The following is a 15621-nucleotide window of genomic DNA, read 5'->3' as shown; positions in this document are numbered from 1 at the left end:
CATTCATTACTCTGATATTTTTTCTGTGTGTGTGTGTCCAGTTTTATAAATTTTAATATATGTATACATTTGTGTAACCACCATTGTAATCAGGATATATCGCAGTTCCATCACTCACCAAATCTCCCTTGTGCTCACACCCTACCTCCTCTCCACCCACCAACCCCTCTCCTAACCTCCAGCAACCACTGCTTTGTTCTTCTTCACTATCGTCGTGTTGTTGCAAAATAATAATAATAATAATAATAATAATAATAGTAATAATAATGTCATAAAAATTGGAATCTTTCAGCATGAAATCATTGGAGACTGGCTTCTTTCACTCAGCACAGCCCCTCTGGGATTCATGCAGGTTGCTGCAGGTCTCAGTCATTCCTTTTGGTTGTTAGGTATATTCTGTGACATGGGTGTGCCCTATTTTATTTATCCACTCACCTGTTGAAGGACATATGGGTGGTTTCCAGCTTGGGGTAATTATGAATAGAACTGCTATAAACATTCAGGTAAAGGTTTTTGTGTGAACGAAAATTTTCGTTTCTCTTGGGAAAATATAGAGGAGTGAGATTTTGGGGCCATCGATTCAATGCATGTTTAACCTTAGAAGCATCTACCAAACTATTTTCCAGAGCTTTGCATTTCTACTGGCAATACAGAAAGTTCCAGTTGCTGTGCATCCTTGTCAGCACTTAATATTTGTCATGAGTATTTTTTTTAATTGTGGTAAAAACCACATATCTTAAGATTTACTATCTTAGCCATTTTGTAACGTACCATTTAGTAGTGTAAAGTATATATACATTGTTGTGAAGCTCTCCAAACCTTTCTCATCCTACAGAACTGAAACACCGTACCTATCAGACAACTCCCCTTTGTCCCGTCCCCCCAATCCCTAGTAGAATTACCATTCAACTTTCTACATCTATGAAACTGACTGTGTTGGACACTTCATATAAGTGGAGTTGTCTAGTAGTTGTCCTCTTATGACTGTTTTATTTCACTTAGTATAATGTCCTCAATGTGCATTCATGATGAAGCATAAGAAAAAAGCATTTTCTTCATTTTTTTAGACTGCAAAACATTTCATTGTATGCACATACAGGTATCTTCCACTTTGCAAACACTCGCTTTACATCACTTCGCTTTTACAAAAGACCTACGTTAGGCCTTCGTGAGGGAAAGGAGCCTTCAGCATGTGTTCAGCAGCAGCTGTTCCAGAGGCAGCAGCACCCCCAGCAGGGAGCGTGGCCACCACACTCCTGCCCGGGAACCAAGCTCAGCCTCCTGGCATCAAGCCCCATCGCTCTGACCTGAGTCTGGGAGCATGTGTGCTTTCTCCCGTACACTCCTGCCTTTCCTGTATGGTGGTGTTGTTTTTAGGTGTAACTTGATCACCCTCTCTCTCCTCCAGCACTCTTTTTTTTTTTTTTTTTTTAACAGGTTGGTTGAGATGTCATTTATATGCCATACAATTCACCCACTTAATAGGTGTCAATCAGTGGTTCTAAGTATTATTCACAACTATGCAACTATTACCAGTATCAGCTTGAAACATTTTCATCATCCTAAAAAGAGACTCCATCCCATTAGCCATCACTCCTAATTTCCTCCCCCAGAGCCCCAGTTCCATTTTCTGTCTCTGGAGGTTTACCTATATTCTCTGTTTCATGTAAGTTGAATCATATAGTAAATACTTGGTCTTTTGTGACTGTCTCCTTTCATTGGGTATATTTTCAAGGTTCGTTCATGTACCATGCATCAGTATGCACATTCATTTTTGTTGTTGAATAATATCCTCTTGTGTGAATGTACCACACTTTATCTATCTACCTGTTGATGGACATTCGAGTTGTTTCTACTTCTGGCTGTTATGAATAATGCTGCTATGAACCTTTGCGTGCAAGTTTTTGTGTGGACACATGTTTTCACTTCTCTTGGTTATATACCTAGAAATGGCATTGTTGGGTCACGTGGTAATTCAGTGTTTAACATTTTGGGGAACTGCCAAGACCGTTTTCCAAAGCAGCTGCATGATTTTTGCATTCCCACCAACAGTGTGTGAGGGTTCCGATTTCTCTCCACTCTGGGCAACATTTGTTATTATTTGTCTTTTTTATTATTGCCACCCTGGTGGGTACAAAGTAGGGCCCCTGCAACTCTTGGTTCCTCTTTTTCGCCTTACTTCCCCCTCCCCCCTCCCCGCTCCAATTCTTTATTTTTTAAAGTATTACGTGGGTCTCCTTTTCCCCATAGACCTCTTCCCGGCTGTTCCCACCCCCAGCACATGCCCTCACCCCCCTGGTGTCTGTGTCCATGGGTTATGCTTATATGCATACATATAAGTCCTTTGGTTGCTCTCTTACCATCCCATCCCCACCCCCTCCTCCCTCTGAGGTTGGATGGTCTGATCTGTGCTTCTCTGTCTCTGGATCTGTTTTTGTTTATGTTGTTCATTCTATCCCACAAATAAGTGAGATTATGTGATGTTTATCTTTCTCTGACTGGCTTATTTCACTTAGCATAATGCTCTCTAGTTCCATCCATGCTGTTGCCAATGGTAAGAATTCCTTCTTTTTTTACAGCAGCATAGTGTTCCATTGTGTAGCTGTACTGCCTTACTTCCCCCCCCCCCCCATAGTACATTTTATCATGTCACAGTTATAAATTATGTCTATTGTTTATTATCTGGGTCCCCTTCCTACTAAATTATAAATTCCATGAGAATTGGGATTTTTTTTATTCCTCTCTGATAACAATCCCAAAGCAATAAGAATAAGTAGTACCTGATTTATGTTAGGCATTCAGTAACTATTAATATTTGTAGAATGAATGAATTAGTGAAATACTTTTTTATTTATTTATTGTTTAAAGTATTACATGTCTCCATTTTTCCCGATTGATACCCCCTCCCCCCCTACTCCCACCCCCAAAGCAAGCCCCCATCGCCCCAGTGACTGTGTCTATTGGTTATGCTAATATGCATGCATACAAGTCCTTTTTTTTTCTCTCTAACCACCCCTCTCCCCTGCCTTCTCCCCGAGGTTGGATGGTCTGCTCAATGCCACCTTGTCTCTGGATCCATTTTTGCTCATCAGCTTATGTTGATCACTATATCCCACATATGAGTGAGATCATGTGATATTTATCTTTCTCTCACTGGCTTATTTCACTTAGCATAATGCTCTCCAGGTCCATCCATGTTGTTGCAAATGGTAAGGGTCCCTTCTTTTTTACCACAGCATAGTATTCCATTGTGTAGCTGTCCTGCCTTACTTTCTTTTTTTTTTTCCATAGTACATTTTACCATCTCACAGTTACAAATTATGTTTATTGCTTATTATCTGGTTCCCCTTCTTATTAGATTATAAATTCCAGGAGAATAGGGATATTTTTATTTTTCACTGATAACAATTCCAAAGCAACAAGAATAAATAGTACCTGGCTTATGTTAGACATTCAATAATTATTTGTAGAATGAATAAATTAATGAGAGACTTTTGATGAGGCTTATCCCATCCCATACATGAGGTGGTTTGCATGTGGATGTTTCTGATTTGGTAAATACTGGAATTGGGGAGGAAGGTGCATAAAGGATAGATGATACATATTTTAAATTCTTCGTGTTCATATCATTGAGAGCTGCTTAAGTGCCTCAAGAAATCTTGAAAACCCAAAATAGACAAAATGAATATTTCACCAATTTTAATGGACAGGGTGGGGGCCTGTTCCCTCATGAATGGATAATGAACCTGAGTAACCCTTACTGTCTGCTCTGTATGGCAGCAATGTTTTTAAAGGTCACTGTGGAGGCATCACTGACACAAAGAGGAGGCAGGTGGGGATTGTGTTTAATTCAGCCATTTGTCCCGGTGCATTTTATCACTGACCCTAATCAGATCAATGAATGTTCGAGATTGTGAATAGAGAAATAATATACAATAATTTTATCATACATACTTTTTAATTTCTTTTATTCCGTTCTCCTAAATATGGTATTAGATAGTATTAAAACACATTTCCCCTCTATGCATTAAATATGAAGGAGACTAATAGTCTTCTTCATTCTTTGCCTCCCAGTAGAATGAGTTTTTTTTCTTGATTGAATCTTTCTACGTATGGGTGGATAGAAAGGAGCATTATGGCCTACCGATTTATTTATGGGGCATTTATCATTCTTAGGGGTAAAACCCATTCATGGGAAAGAATGATCATAGTGTTAGCTTTTTGTATATTTGTCACGATTGAAATTAGTGGTTTCATAAATATTGAAACCTTCCATCACTGGTTTAAAATAGCCAGCTGTACAACGAATGGCCTCACCGTCAGGGCCCACCTTTCACAGATAAATATAACCCATAAAATCTCTTTTCTAAATGGAGACTCCCTTGCTTCCTGTGCGGTCTAGAAAATACGATACTGTTTGTTTAATCCATGCTGCACTTTAAGTTTAAATGTGTTGAGCTGCCTAGAATCTGAGGCCTCCATCCTGTCCCAGGGCGAGATGGGTTCTTCTAGAGGGCAAGTGAACTCTGATAAGCAAGGCCTTTTCTGAAAACATGCTTAAAGGAGCGGTGGTGCTGTAGACTTTGCCTATTTCTTCTTGTTAAAGACTCACACCCACTGGGATGAAATGTAGAATTGCTGCCCTGAGTCTCCACTTTTGTCTGCCACAGGTAACTCCTAAGTGGGGTATGGAGGACAGGATCAATGTTCTCATCCATTTCTTAACAACAAGGGCTCCCACTGGGATGAGACAGTGTGAGTTTCTATTGCTTTAAGAGAGGATCTGATTGTTTATGCGCCTTCCTTGGGTGGATAATTTCCTAAATTCATTTTCCTTTGGCGAGGTGCCACTTTTAAACACTTTTTAAAAGGCACTAAAGAATTCCTTCTGGCCTGGGTCAGGGAGCCCATGTCAGGAAAGTCCATTATTTTATTTCCTTTGCCTATTATTTCCCTTAGTGGTCTTGTTTTGTTTTGTTTTGTTTTTTTCATCCTGTGATACGAATCCGGTCTTTATCACCAAGGGCTCAGTCCTGGAAAGGGACCGCTTTTTGGCTTAGACATTTTCCTGATGTGTTTTCCACTTGGAGTATAAATGGCAGTTTTATTTCTCGTTTCTTTGGTTCGGTGAAAGGAGTTTGCACCTCTAGGCTTACAACATTTTTTTCTGCCTGGGCTCTCTTCAGTGGCTAGACTCTCTAGGTTTTGAAATGGATACCCTTGATGTTTCCTTTATTCCAAAGTATAAGTGTTTCCTTAGTACCTTTTTATAAGACAGGGCACGAGAGGCTATGTAGGAAATATGAGAGAATGAAAAGCATGGTTAGGGAGAAGGCTGGATTTTGGATAATGACACATGCATGTGGTTAAAATTCTTTCAAAAATCCTTGCGACCTATTTTTCATCTTAGATATATGGCTTTCAGTACTAAGGAAGCCCCAGAATGTCTTACAATTTAATTTATCTTTAAATTGTGATAGAAAACACGTAACATAAAATTTACCATCGTCACCGTTGTTAAGTGTTTTCTACAGAGCTGCAGCCTAAACTCCAGAACTTTTCATCTTGAAAAACTTAAGAACGGTCACCCATTTCCTCTCCCTGCCAGCGCTTTCATTTGTTTTTAAAGAAAACCTTAGGTGAACCAAGTATAAAATATTAGTGACACCAACTAAAACTTAATCACCTATTTAAGTCTGATGTTGACATATTGCTGGCATTCCATAGTCCTTTCTGTTTGCTGTGTTTCTCAGTTCAACGCTAAAAAGTTCAATTTAGTTAGGACCCCAGGAGGTTTGAAATGTCCCTTTGAATACTTTGTATAATGTGCTACGTGTGCAACATAAGAGGTAAAGTGTTGTTGTTTTTAAAAAATAAAAGTTAAAAAATAAACCTTTTATTTCTTTTACCCATTTGCATTTTTCGGGGGATTAAACTTAAAATAAGGACAAGATACGTGGATATTAACGGTAATGCTCCAGATGCTGTTTTCAATGCTCGTAATCTCCCCGGTTACTCTGTGAGGGAGCCTGCTGTCCTAATCCCCGTATCACTAATGAATAAGCAGAGGCACCGACCAGTTAAAGGACTTGCCCTAAGTCCCAGGGCTTGTGAGCCGCACAACCATCTTTGAACTTCAGAAGCCTGGCTTGAGTCTGCATTCTTAACCCTTCTCCTCTGCTGCCTTCTAGATCAATAGCATATTTAAGTAAAAACATCAATAGGATATTGTCAAAGCGGTATCTACACGCGTAGACGGGAGAAAATGGAAAGTTGGGGAGAAAAAACCTCTCAATTGTGTGTGGCCCCTGCTTTGTGTCAAACACTTTACAAGATGTTTGAATCTCCCTAATATCTGTCCACGCTAGGCTTTACTACCTCTATTTCCATGTGAGGAGGACAGGGAGGAGTTTAGGGACTGGCCTGTGGTCACCTGCTGACAGGCTGCAAGGTCTGGATTTGAACTCAAGCTGTATCCTTTTTTTTTAATTTTTAATTTATTTAATATGTGTTTGTTTACCCAGAGAGAGGAAGGGAGAGGGAGATAGAAACATCAGTGATGAGAGAGAATCATCCATTGACTGCCTTCTGTATACCTCCTACTGGGGATCGAGCCCACAACTCTGGGAAAGTGCCCTGACCGGAATCAAACCATGTCCTCCTGGTTCATGGGTCGATGCTCAACCATTGAACCACACCAGCTGGGCTCAAGCTGTATTTTTTTTTTTATTATTGATTAAGGTGTTACATATGTGTTCTTATTCCCCCATTCCCCTCCCTTCTTCCCCTCCCCCCATGTCCTCACCCCCATGTATTCTTAAAAGGGCTAGACTGTATACTTCCTGATCCATTTCCTACTTTCTAGTGTTCTCAATTTGAAGAAGAATGAGGAGACCCTGATGTCACCATACCCAGACATTTTGGAATAGATAGGGAAAGGAAACTCCTGAAAGATGTGTTTTGTTGAAGTAGAAAGTTAGCGTTGCAGTCACGCCTTACCCATTAAGTATAATGAAAAGGCACTTTTCCCCAACACCCCAACATTTTTGGTGTTTTGTCTTGGAAAATATAAACTTTAGTTGAAGTTACCCTTAGTTCTCTTACTGCAGGATCAAGTGGGAATCAGGTATTGATTATCCCTCCTGGTTTAGTCTAGGCTTGGACCAGTTTCACCGAGGAAATATTGTTCTTTTACAAATACCGTATATTCTCTCGTGTGGGCAAGATGGCAGGTAGAGGAGGGGACTATTTAAATTGCTCAAGAAAACAAGCTTTTTAATGATCTTAAGAAACATATGTGAAAAACATGGGTTTGGAAAACATGCCCACTCAATCATCTTACTAACTTAAGCTGGTTATTCACATCTATTCGTTTGAGTTGGTGATGTTTTAATACGTTTTGTTCATAGGATAACTAAATAAAATAGACTGTTAAAAATTATACATTTTAACCACCTCAAAAATTATTGTCTTCATTTTAAACATCTGTCCCTTTTGTGGTCTCATCCTGTCTTGGGATTGCTATATGATAATGTGAAGAAATGAAAAGAGAAACACACAAAAAATGGGAACTTTTCATTCAACTGGATGAATCTGCAAGCACCTGTCGTATGCATTTGTGTTTCCACGAGTTTAAAGGGGTCAGGCTGGAAGGAGGAAGGACACGGAGTGTCTCACGTAGCTCACAATTCCTGCCTCTAATCACTCTCCTGAGGTTACTTGTACTTCCGAGCCCATCTGGGCTCGGGGACTTGCCCATTGTTCTGGTCCTGAACATCCTTGGGGAGCAATAACCACAAGTCCCGGGGGTTGATCCGCCATGGCTGATCCCAGCTCCCCCCATGTGGAAACACAGGATTTCAGCTGCGCTGTTTGCACAGGACAAAGGTCACCACCTCTTGCCCTGGCTGGGTGGCTCGGTTGGTTGGAGCATCAACCCATATACCAAAAAGTTGTGGGTTTGATTCTCAGGGCACATACCTAGGTCGGGTTGTGTGTGGGAGGCAATTGTTCGATGTTTTTCTCTCACATTGATGTTTCTCTCTTTCACCCCTTCCTCTCTTTAAAGTAAATTCACACACACACACACACACACACACACACACACACACCCTCTGGTGAGGATTAAAAATCTTTCTGGAAGGGTTAACAAGACATGAATAAAAGTGGTTATTTGCTTATGGAGTAAGGGTAGGGTTCAATTTGAATAGATGAGGGACCAGTGAGAGAGAGAATTTTTACTGTATCCTTTTATAACCTGAACTGAGAATGTACTACCATCTTTAAAAATTGGCCGTTTAATATTAACTTTTGAAAGCTGTCCTGCTGTCTCACATCTTGAAGGAGAATTGGAAAGCATCGTGCCTCTCGTGGGAAAGTTGAAGTCTTTGAAATTATCATGTCAGACTGGAGAGTCCATGTGGTAGGCTTTTGGCCATTCATATCTGGGTTCAATCAGATTCTAAGTATGTGACCTCTTTAACTCTCAATATTTGTTAGAAGTAAAAATACTTCACCTGTCTTTCAGGAATAATGGAAGGATTGATGAAGCACCAAATAAATGAGGATTTCTGTCCGATTTCTAGAGGAAGTTGTGACACTGACTTCAAAAGAGGGGGACATAGATCTCTCCATCTTCCTGTTGCTTAAGGCCTGGTCAAGTTTCAAACTCTTGAGGAGGAAAGAGAGGGCCTGTGTAGTTCTTCTTTCATATTTCTGCCTTGAATATCTAGGGAATCTTTAGCCTCTACTGGAAAAAAATATTCAGTTTTTAAAAAGCATCTACTTAATGCCTATTTTGATTAGCCATAGCTCTTCACTTCCAATGAATGATCACAGGCTCGAACAGGGAATGTATTACAATAGTTCATGTGACTGAAGCGTGAGAGACAAACAATCTTCACGCATGCTTGGACCCAGGTGCTTGGAAGCTGTGACTAAGAATCTGTTCTTTCTTTCGAGTGTGTGTTCCTCTGCATTTGTCTTCTCCTCTAAGTCGGGCTCTCCTTTTGTGAGTGGACTATTAGCAACGCTACGCTTATATTCTGCTAGTTTTAACAGCTGCAGAGGAAAGAGAAAGCCTTCCTCTCGATTGTTCAGCTACATTCTCAGGCCTGGATCTCCATAGTGCAGCCAGGGACATGCCCCTCTCTGAACCAAGCACCAAGGCCAGGGAAATAACTGGGCTCTGATGGATAAGCAGGGGAGCCCTGGAGCCCAGGGACGGGGTTTGCCTCACACAAATGACATGGACCAAGCGAGGGGGAAGGTGGTTCCTCAAAGGCTGAAACTCAGATGGGCTGCTTCTAAAAGAAATAGAAAAGAGCACCAGGCATGCCTTCCCTCCCAGTGCTGACTCCCACATATATGTCAGTGCGCAGTATCTACTCTGCAGTATTGGTATGATGAGGATGGAATAATAAACAAGATATCCCTCATAGGAATTAGACTACAGTTGTGTGACCATACAATTATATACTAGTACATAGGTAGCTATGAAAAATGTACACGTGCTATAACAGAAATAACAGCGGTAGCTAACAGTAGTGAATGCTTTCTAGATTCTAGGTGCTCGTCTAAGCACTTCCCTTGTTTTAACTCATTTAATCTCCAAAAGCACCAGAAAGGTAGCAGCCGTTGTTCCATTTTGTAGATGAGGAAACTGAGGCATAGAAGTTACTTAAAATTGCTAGTTTAGGGGCATAGTGAGTTCTTCATTCTTGCAGGTACAGATAGTGAGATCCAACACATGGGGGCGCTGTTTGACGAGGACCTACGTTTCTAGGGAAGATTTTACCTGAGGTGGATGGAGAGTCTAATTCTAGGCGGAAGGAATGAGTAAAGAAGGCACGGAGCCAGGGAGTACTGGCGATGTTTAGGAAATGCAAGAAGTGAAGTTTGACTTTAACATCGGATTTGTGAAGAAGACAGACGAGAGACCAAGTGAGGGGAAGACAGGCTCCTTGGGGCCAGTGGTGAAGCGTGGCTGCTGCCTTGAGGAATTTGGCTGCACGTAGTCTATAGGTCTGGGAGGCGGGGAGAGGTGTGGATAAACAAGAACGTGGCCAGACAGACCCCTGAGTGTTCTTAGGTGGGGATGTTGGCTTTATTTCTCTGCCTTACATTCTCGAGATGTTTTCGAAGATTCTTGTAAATGCCCTGTTGGGTGGCATTTCGGTGTTTGTTTCTTTAAACGGCTTAGCTGCACCTTCGTGAAGGAAGGGTCTTTGAGAAAGGAGGCCATTGCTTGACATCCTGTTTTCTGTCACTGCTGTCGAGGAGAGGTAAAGCCAAGCCGGGCTTATAGAACCCTTTCAGCGCGAGACAAGCGCCCCTCTGTTCCTTCCCAGAGCCACAGGGAGGCCATTCAGCCCTGGGACCGAGCAGATAACATGGCACGCTCATTGAATCGTTTTTCTATTTACCTTCCTATTTTGTTCCGTCATTAAACGGTGTTAGAATTCAACATTAGGACTCCTTTTCTGGCCAAAAGAAAACACCGGTGGCTTGTGGATGGCAATATTTACTCACACAGATGGTTCCAAGAGAGTAGAAAGTCCTGGCCATGGGTCCTCAGAGAGGAGCCGGTGCCATATGCCCCAGCTTCCCCTCCTGAATGCAGGCTCCGTGCCCAGAGGACATCATAAATCACTTGTAATTTATGATGAGCCCAGGCGTGTGCTACACCCTGCTGGTTGGCTGGTGTCCTGTACACATGATGACTGCCCTTTTCCAGAGCATACAGGGGCCTTTTTCAGATGAGCCATAGGACGGAGAGCTGAGGATTTTCCCCTCGCCTGGCCCAGCCAAAGAGTAGAGCAAGGAGAAGACAGAAGACTCTTGTTCTTCAAGTTTTGCCACAAGCCTCACTTGCTTTCTCCTGGATTGGAGGTAGAAAAGGGGCAGAAAACAAGACATTATCATTATCAGCCTATTTTCTTTTATTCATCTCCTAGAGGCCCGATGCATGAAGATTCATGCAAGAATAGGCCTTCCTTTCCCTGGCTGCCGGTACCACCTTCACTCCGGCCCAGAGCTGCCTTTCCACCTCTTGCCTTGTCACGTCAGTTTGCATATTCCCTCCTTATTGGCTGTGGGTGCCACCATTTTTGTCACAGATTTACAGTCAATTTGCATATTCTGTCTTTATTAGCTAGGATTCCACAAACACACATTATCTTCTGAGTGCCAATCACCTGCAGGGCACTGCTGGAGATACAGCAGTAAGCAAAACAGGGTTTTGATTCTCATCAAGACTACACTGACACAAAGTAGTAGGTTCTGTGTCAGAAGGTGACATATTTTGCAGGATAGAAAGATGGATAAAGACAAGAAGGGGAACAAGTTATTCCACACTGGGTGTGTAGAAAACGGATTTCTAATAAGGGAACCAAGAAGAAAGGGATAGAGTAAGCCATGTGAGTTCTAGGGAAATTGCATCCCAGATAAGGACAGACGCCACCAGCTGAGGTCAGAGAGGCTGGAACAGAGAGAGCCAGGAGAGAGTGGTAAGGAGGGAGACAAATGTGGGAGGACTAACCTATGGGTCATTTGGAGACCATGCCAAGGAGTTGAGATATTATTGAATGTGAGATAGGCAGCCAGTGGGAATTTTTGGAAGGTTGATTCTTTTCAAAGATACGATAAACCAGAGTCTAAGCATGAAGTCAGGAAAACAGGGACCACACGCCCGTCACACCTCAGAGGAGTGCATGCTATTGTCATCAGGATCAGACTGTTAGAACTTTAACTCTCCCAATTGCAGAGTGTGAAACAGAAACTCTAGTTTTGCTTGATCTGGTGTAAAAATCACACATGCTTTTTAAATTGGGGTAAAGGTGAGTAACCATGAGTCATTAACACAACTGGTGGGAATACTTTTCATGGACAGATCTCGCTCCCTCATCCAGGGATGAGTGTCTTACAAAGCCTCTTCTCCGGCATCCGGCAGTGGTTATGCTACAGCTGTGAGCAGGGCTCCTGACATTATCGCTCTTCTTGCGAAGATTAGCATGAGCTTCGGAGTCCAAGAGCAGATGCTTGGGATTAGGGTCTAGGAGGTTTCAACAGCCCACTTTGTTCTCGGTGAACACGAAGCTAATGCGGGCTGTTTTCCCTGCACAAATATCTCAGTCTAGTCTAGAGCTGTGGGGATCATGAGCTTGGTTGAGGTGATTTCGACTCCTTATGATGAATATCTTCCTAAAAATGCGGGAGATGGATAAGTAGAGGGGGCTCTGCCATAGCGCCCACCCTGCCTCTATGTGTGTGCAAGCAGGTGAGCACGTCTCAGGAAAGTTCCTGAAATGACTCTTGCTTTGTGTGGCTGTTGGACCAGAATGAACTCTCAGATTCATTCCGATGCAAAACCTTTCCGAGCTTATGAAAGTGTTCAGTGAATGTGCTCTGCAAACATACAGACACTATATAAACAGGAGGCACATATTTTAAAAGACGAAGAGTGAAATACTTGTTCTTCTGGGAGCGCCGTGGTTGGAACTTAGTGCCCTAACAGCATACCTTCCACGCTCAGTCGCCTGCAGTTTGTTCTCATTGGCCCCAAACACAGTTATCTGCTTTATGTGTTAAAAATGTGCCCAGCCAAAGACCAAACAAATAGCCGGAGGCATTTTCCTATCGGGGGCCCTGTTGGGAGGAGGGAGAGCCAAGGAACAAAGCTGTGGGTTTTGAGTCTTGGCAGGAAGCCAGGCTGCTACTTCAAAGCTCCAGGATTTACAAGGGAGAAAGAGGAGGGATTTTTAGCCGAGATGAAGTTGGAATTAAAGCAACAGAAAATGTAAAGTTAAAATTAAAGCATGCTCTGGAATCCATGATGGAATTCTGGGCTCTCGGATGGTTTTTCATAGCAAGGATGTGAAGATTTAAAAGGCGCTTAACGCAGAGATTCCAGAAGGGCCTTGATTAATGATACGGGGTCCCACAGCATTTGAGCTGATCGAGCGTCCTTTAGGGATCATCGAATCTCGTCCTTCGGTTTCCAGATAACGGATCAGGAGCCCTGGAACTTCTGGGACTGCCCGCTGTCACACAACTATTGTGGAAGTTCTGGTGCTAGAATCTAGAGCTCCTGACAACCATTTTTGTGGTTTCGGCCACTTTACAGAAGCAGCAAACAATTGGAAGTCGTTTCCAAAGAGTAAGGGGCAGATGCTACAATGACTGCCTTCTGCGTCGGCAGTGCAGTTGGCTATCAGGATGTGGCCTCATCCCAGGCCCAGGGTGCCACCTGCATCCTCAAACTCAGCAGCACGGCCTCTGTCCCCCACCCCAGTAGTAGGGAACGAGGCCTGTAAGAGGCCAGCCTCCCCTCAGAGCCCCAACCAAGCGTAGATGGGTCTGTGGGGTCCAGGGGAGACTGCCCCTGCCAGGGCCCTCCGATCACCTGCACAATCTCAGCAGCGTCCCACAGTGTCATTGTGGGTGTTGCTGCTTGGCTTCCTGTGCTGACAGGGGTTCCCCCCTCTTTGACCAAAGCCTGAGCAAAGCGAAGCTGTAGTTAAGTAACAGCTCTCTTTTTACCTAAAATAACAGGTATGAAAGAACAGGGCACGCTGGCCCCCCACTCCCAGATAACTTTGTCCACTGAGACCACAGCATCTAAGTGAGCTGCTGTTACTTCCTTCTGGAAGGGTGGGTGGAGGTGGGGCTGGATGGGTAACCTAAAGGAACAGGGGACGCTTCTGTGTGTCTCTCCATTTGAATCTGTAAGGTGTTACCTTTTTTTCTTCTTCACTGTTTCTTTATTCACTTATTCATTCATTTTCTTGTTGTTTTGCATTCTGATTCTATCCAGAAAAGTTTGACCAAACCTAGAACAAAGAGCACATAAGGCAGTCAATAGACTATAAATGAAGGCAGGTCACTGAGGAGGGCAAACAGATTTCCCCCATGAATTGTGATATGAAATCTGTGTTAAATATTAACTTTTACCCTCGCTTTTCTGGAAACCAGGTTAAAAAAGAAATACACCAATCCTAGTTATCAAAAAGGGGGAAAATTTTCAATTTCTTCAAGAGAGACTAAGTGTTGCTATATTGGCGCTCCTGACGTTACTAAACACTCATTGAGGACTTTGTGGTGTTTAATACAAAGTTCTCAGACCCCGAGCACCCTCCCTTTTCCTTCCCTTCCCTCCCACGTGTCCTTGCTTCAGGCCACCTGGAGCCCTCTCCCTCTCCGCCCCCAACAAAAAAACATGTTCTTCGTGTTATCGTTGGCTCTGTTTGTGTGTGTCAGGGCATGGCTTGGGGTAATTGTGTTGTCCAGGGTGTTTTAGGATTTGCAGATTAGAAGGTCTAGAGTCGGAATTGTAGAGAGGGTCAGAATCCAGTCCTGTTGCTGCTGCCCAGTGTACCTGCCCTTCCCCGAAGAGCCCTAAGCTCCTTCGCTGACCCTTTTTGCTGCGTCTGGGTGCCTTTTTGAACAGGGCACCCCGAGGGAAGCATTCTGTGGGGTACACTTCGGGGAATGTTGGCTCTAAGGATTAGTAGGTGACATACCGTGCATTAATTTTATACACTTTGTAGGGCCCTGAAAGCGGGGGATGGAGCTTGCGGTTACATAGACATGTAGGATCCAGGAACTAATATTATACACATGGGAGGTGAATACTGAAGTGGCACACTGAGCTCTGAAGCTCCATTCTGAAGTTGTAACTGGAATTTAGATACTTCCAGGAGAAAGAATAAACAATGTTGAGAGTCCCACCTCCTTGCATGACTCGACTTCATCTTCCTAAGACAGAATATGTCTGGGGATATAAGAACACTACATAATTGTTTAGTATGGCAAGGAAAAGAGTTACAGAAATCTGATGTGTTGGACTTTTGTAATATGATGTGCGAGAGATAAAACACTGCAAAAGTCATCTCTTATCTCTGGGTTACCCGAATGTATACTGAAAATTTGCTTATTTGTTGTTGTTTTTTACTGTGAATATACATATTCTCTATGTACATTTTGTGTTCATAAAAACCTATGTTTTAGAATGCATCGTTACTAAAGAAATACTTGAAGGTGAGAAGTAGCTGATATGAAATAATTTGTCTGGATTCTTGGCCCATCACCATCATTGAAGACCAGACCCAGAGGCTGGGTTTCAGACTGGGGGCTCTTGTCATTGCCCTTGGCCTAATTGCGTTGACTCCAGTCACATGTTGTGCTAGACAACTAGAAAAGCTGGGGTTTGAGTCTTCACGTGAACAGAATGAATGTATTTGGAATGTTTTTCATAATTATTTTGAGCAATGACTTGATTCTTACATGTGCTTATTCTTTTTAAAAGTATTAGAAAGGAAGATATCCACCAGACAAAGTAGAGAGGAGCTGATAAGAAGGGGAGTTCTTAAGGAATTGCCTGATCAAGGTGAGGAACTTAATCATACATTTAAAATAATTTGATCCTTCATTCTTTGGTCCTTCTTTCAATTTCCTTTGAAACTTAAGATGATCCTGGCCTTTGGGAGATAAAGTGGTGAGTGCCACCCTAGGAGAATCTTGCTTTAATTCAGAATGCCTTTGTGGGCTGCAATGAATCTCAGGTCTTCCAGAAAAGGAATTCATTGACCTTTTTTGGTGAATCCTTCACTGTATGTCACTCTA

At 42.7% G+C, this 15621-nt stretch overlaps 1 protein-coding gene across 5 annotated transcripts in view; it reads left to right on the top strand.

Moving 5' to 3' along the window:
* The window catches only part of PHACTR2 (phosphatase and actin regulator 2), a 108549-nt gene that overhangs the window by 40900 nt on the left and 52028 nt on the right, over positions 1-15621 (top strand). For all 5 annotated transcript variants that reach the window (XM_084889325.1, XM_084889324.1, XM_084889323.1 and 2 more), the window contains one exon: positions 15305-15385. In XM_084889325.1, coding sequence (XP_084745451.1) covers positions 15305-15385 — 81 coding nt within the window. The remainder of the gene's footprint in view (positions 1-15304; positions 15386-15621) is intronic.

This window comes from Pipistrellus hanaki (genome assembly GCF_964339955.1).
Source record: "Pipistrellus hanaki genome assembly, chromosome: 7".
NCBI classification, from domain to species: Eukaryota; Metazoa; Chordata; class Mammalia; order Chiroptera; family Vespertilionidae; genus Pipistrellus; species Pipistrellus hanaki.
This window is presented reverse-complemented; position numbering and strand designations above follow the sequence as displayed.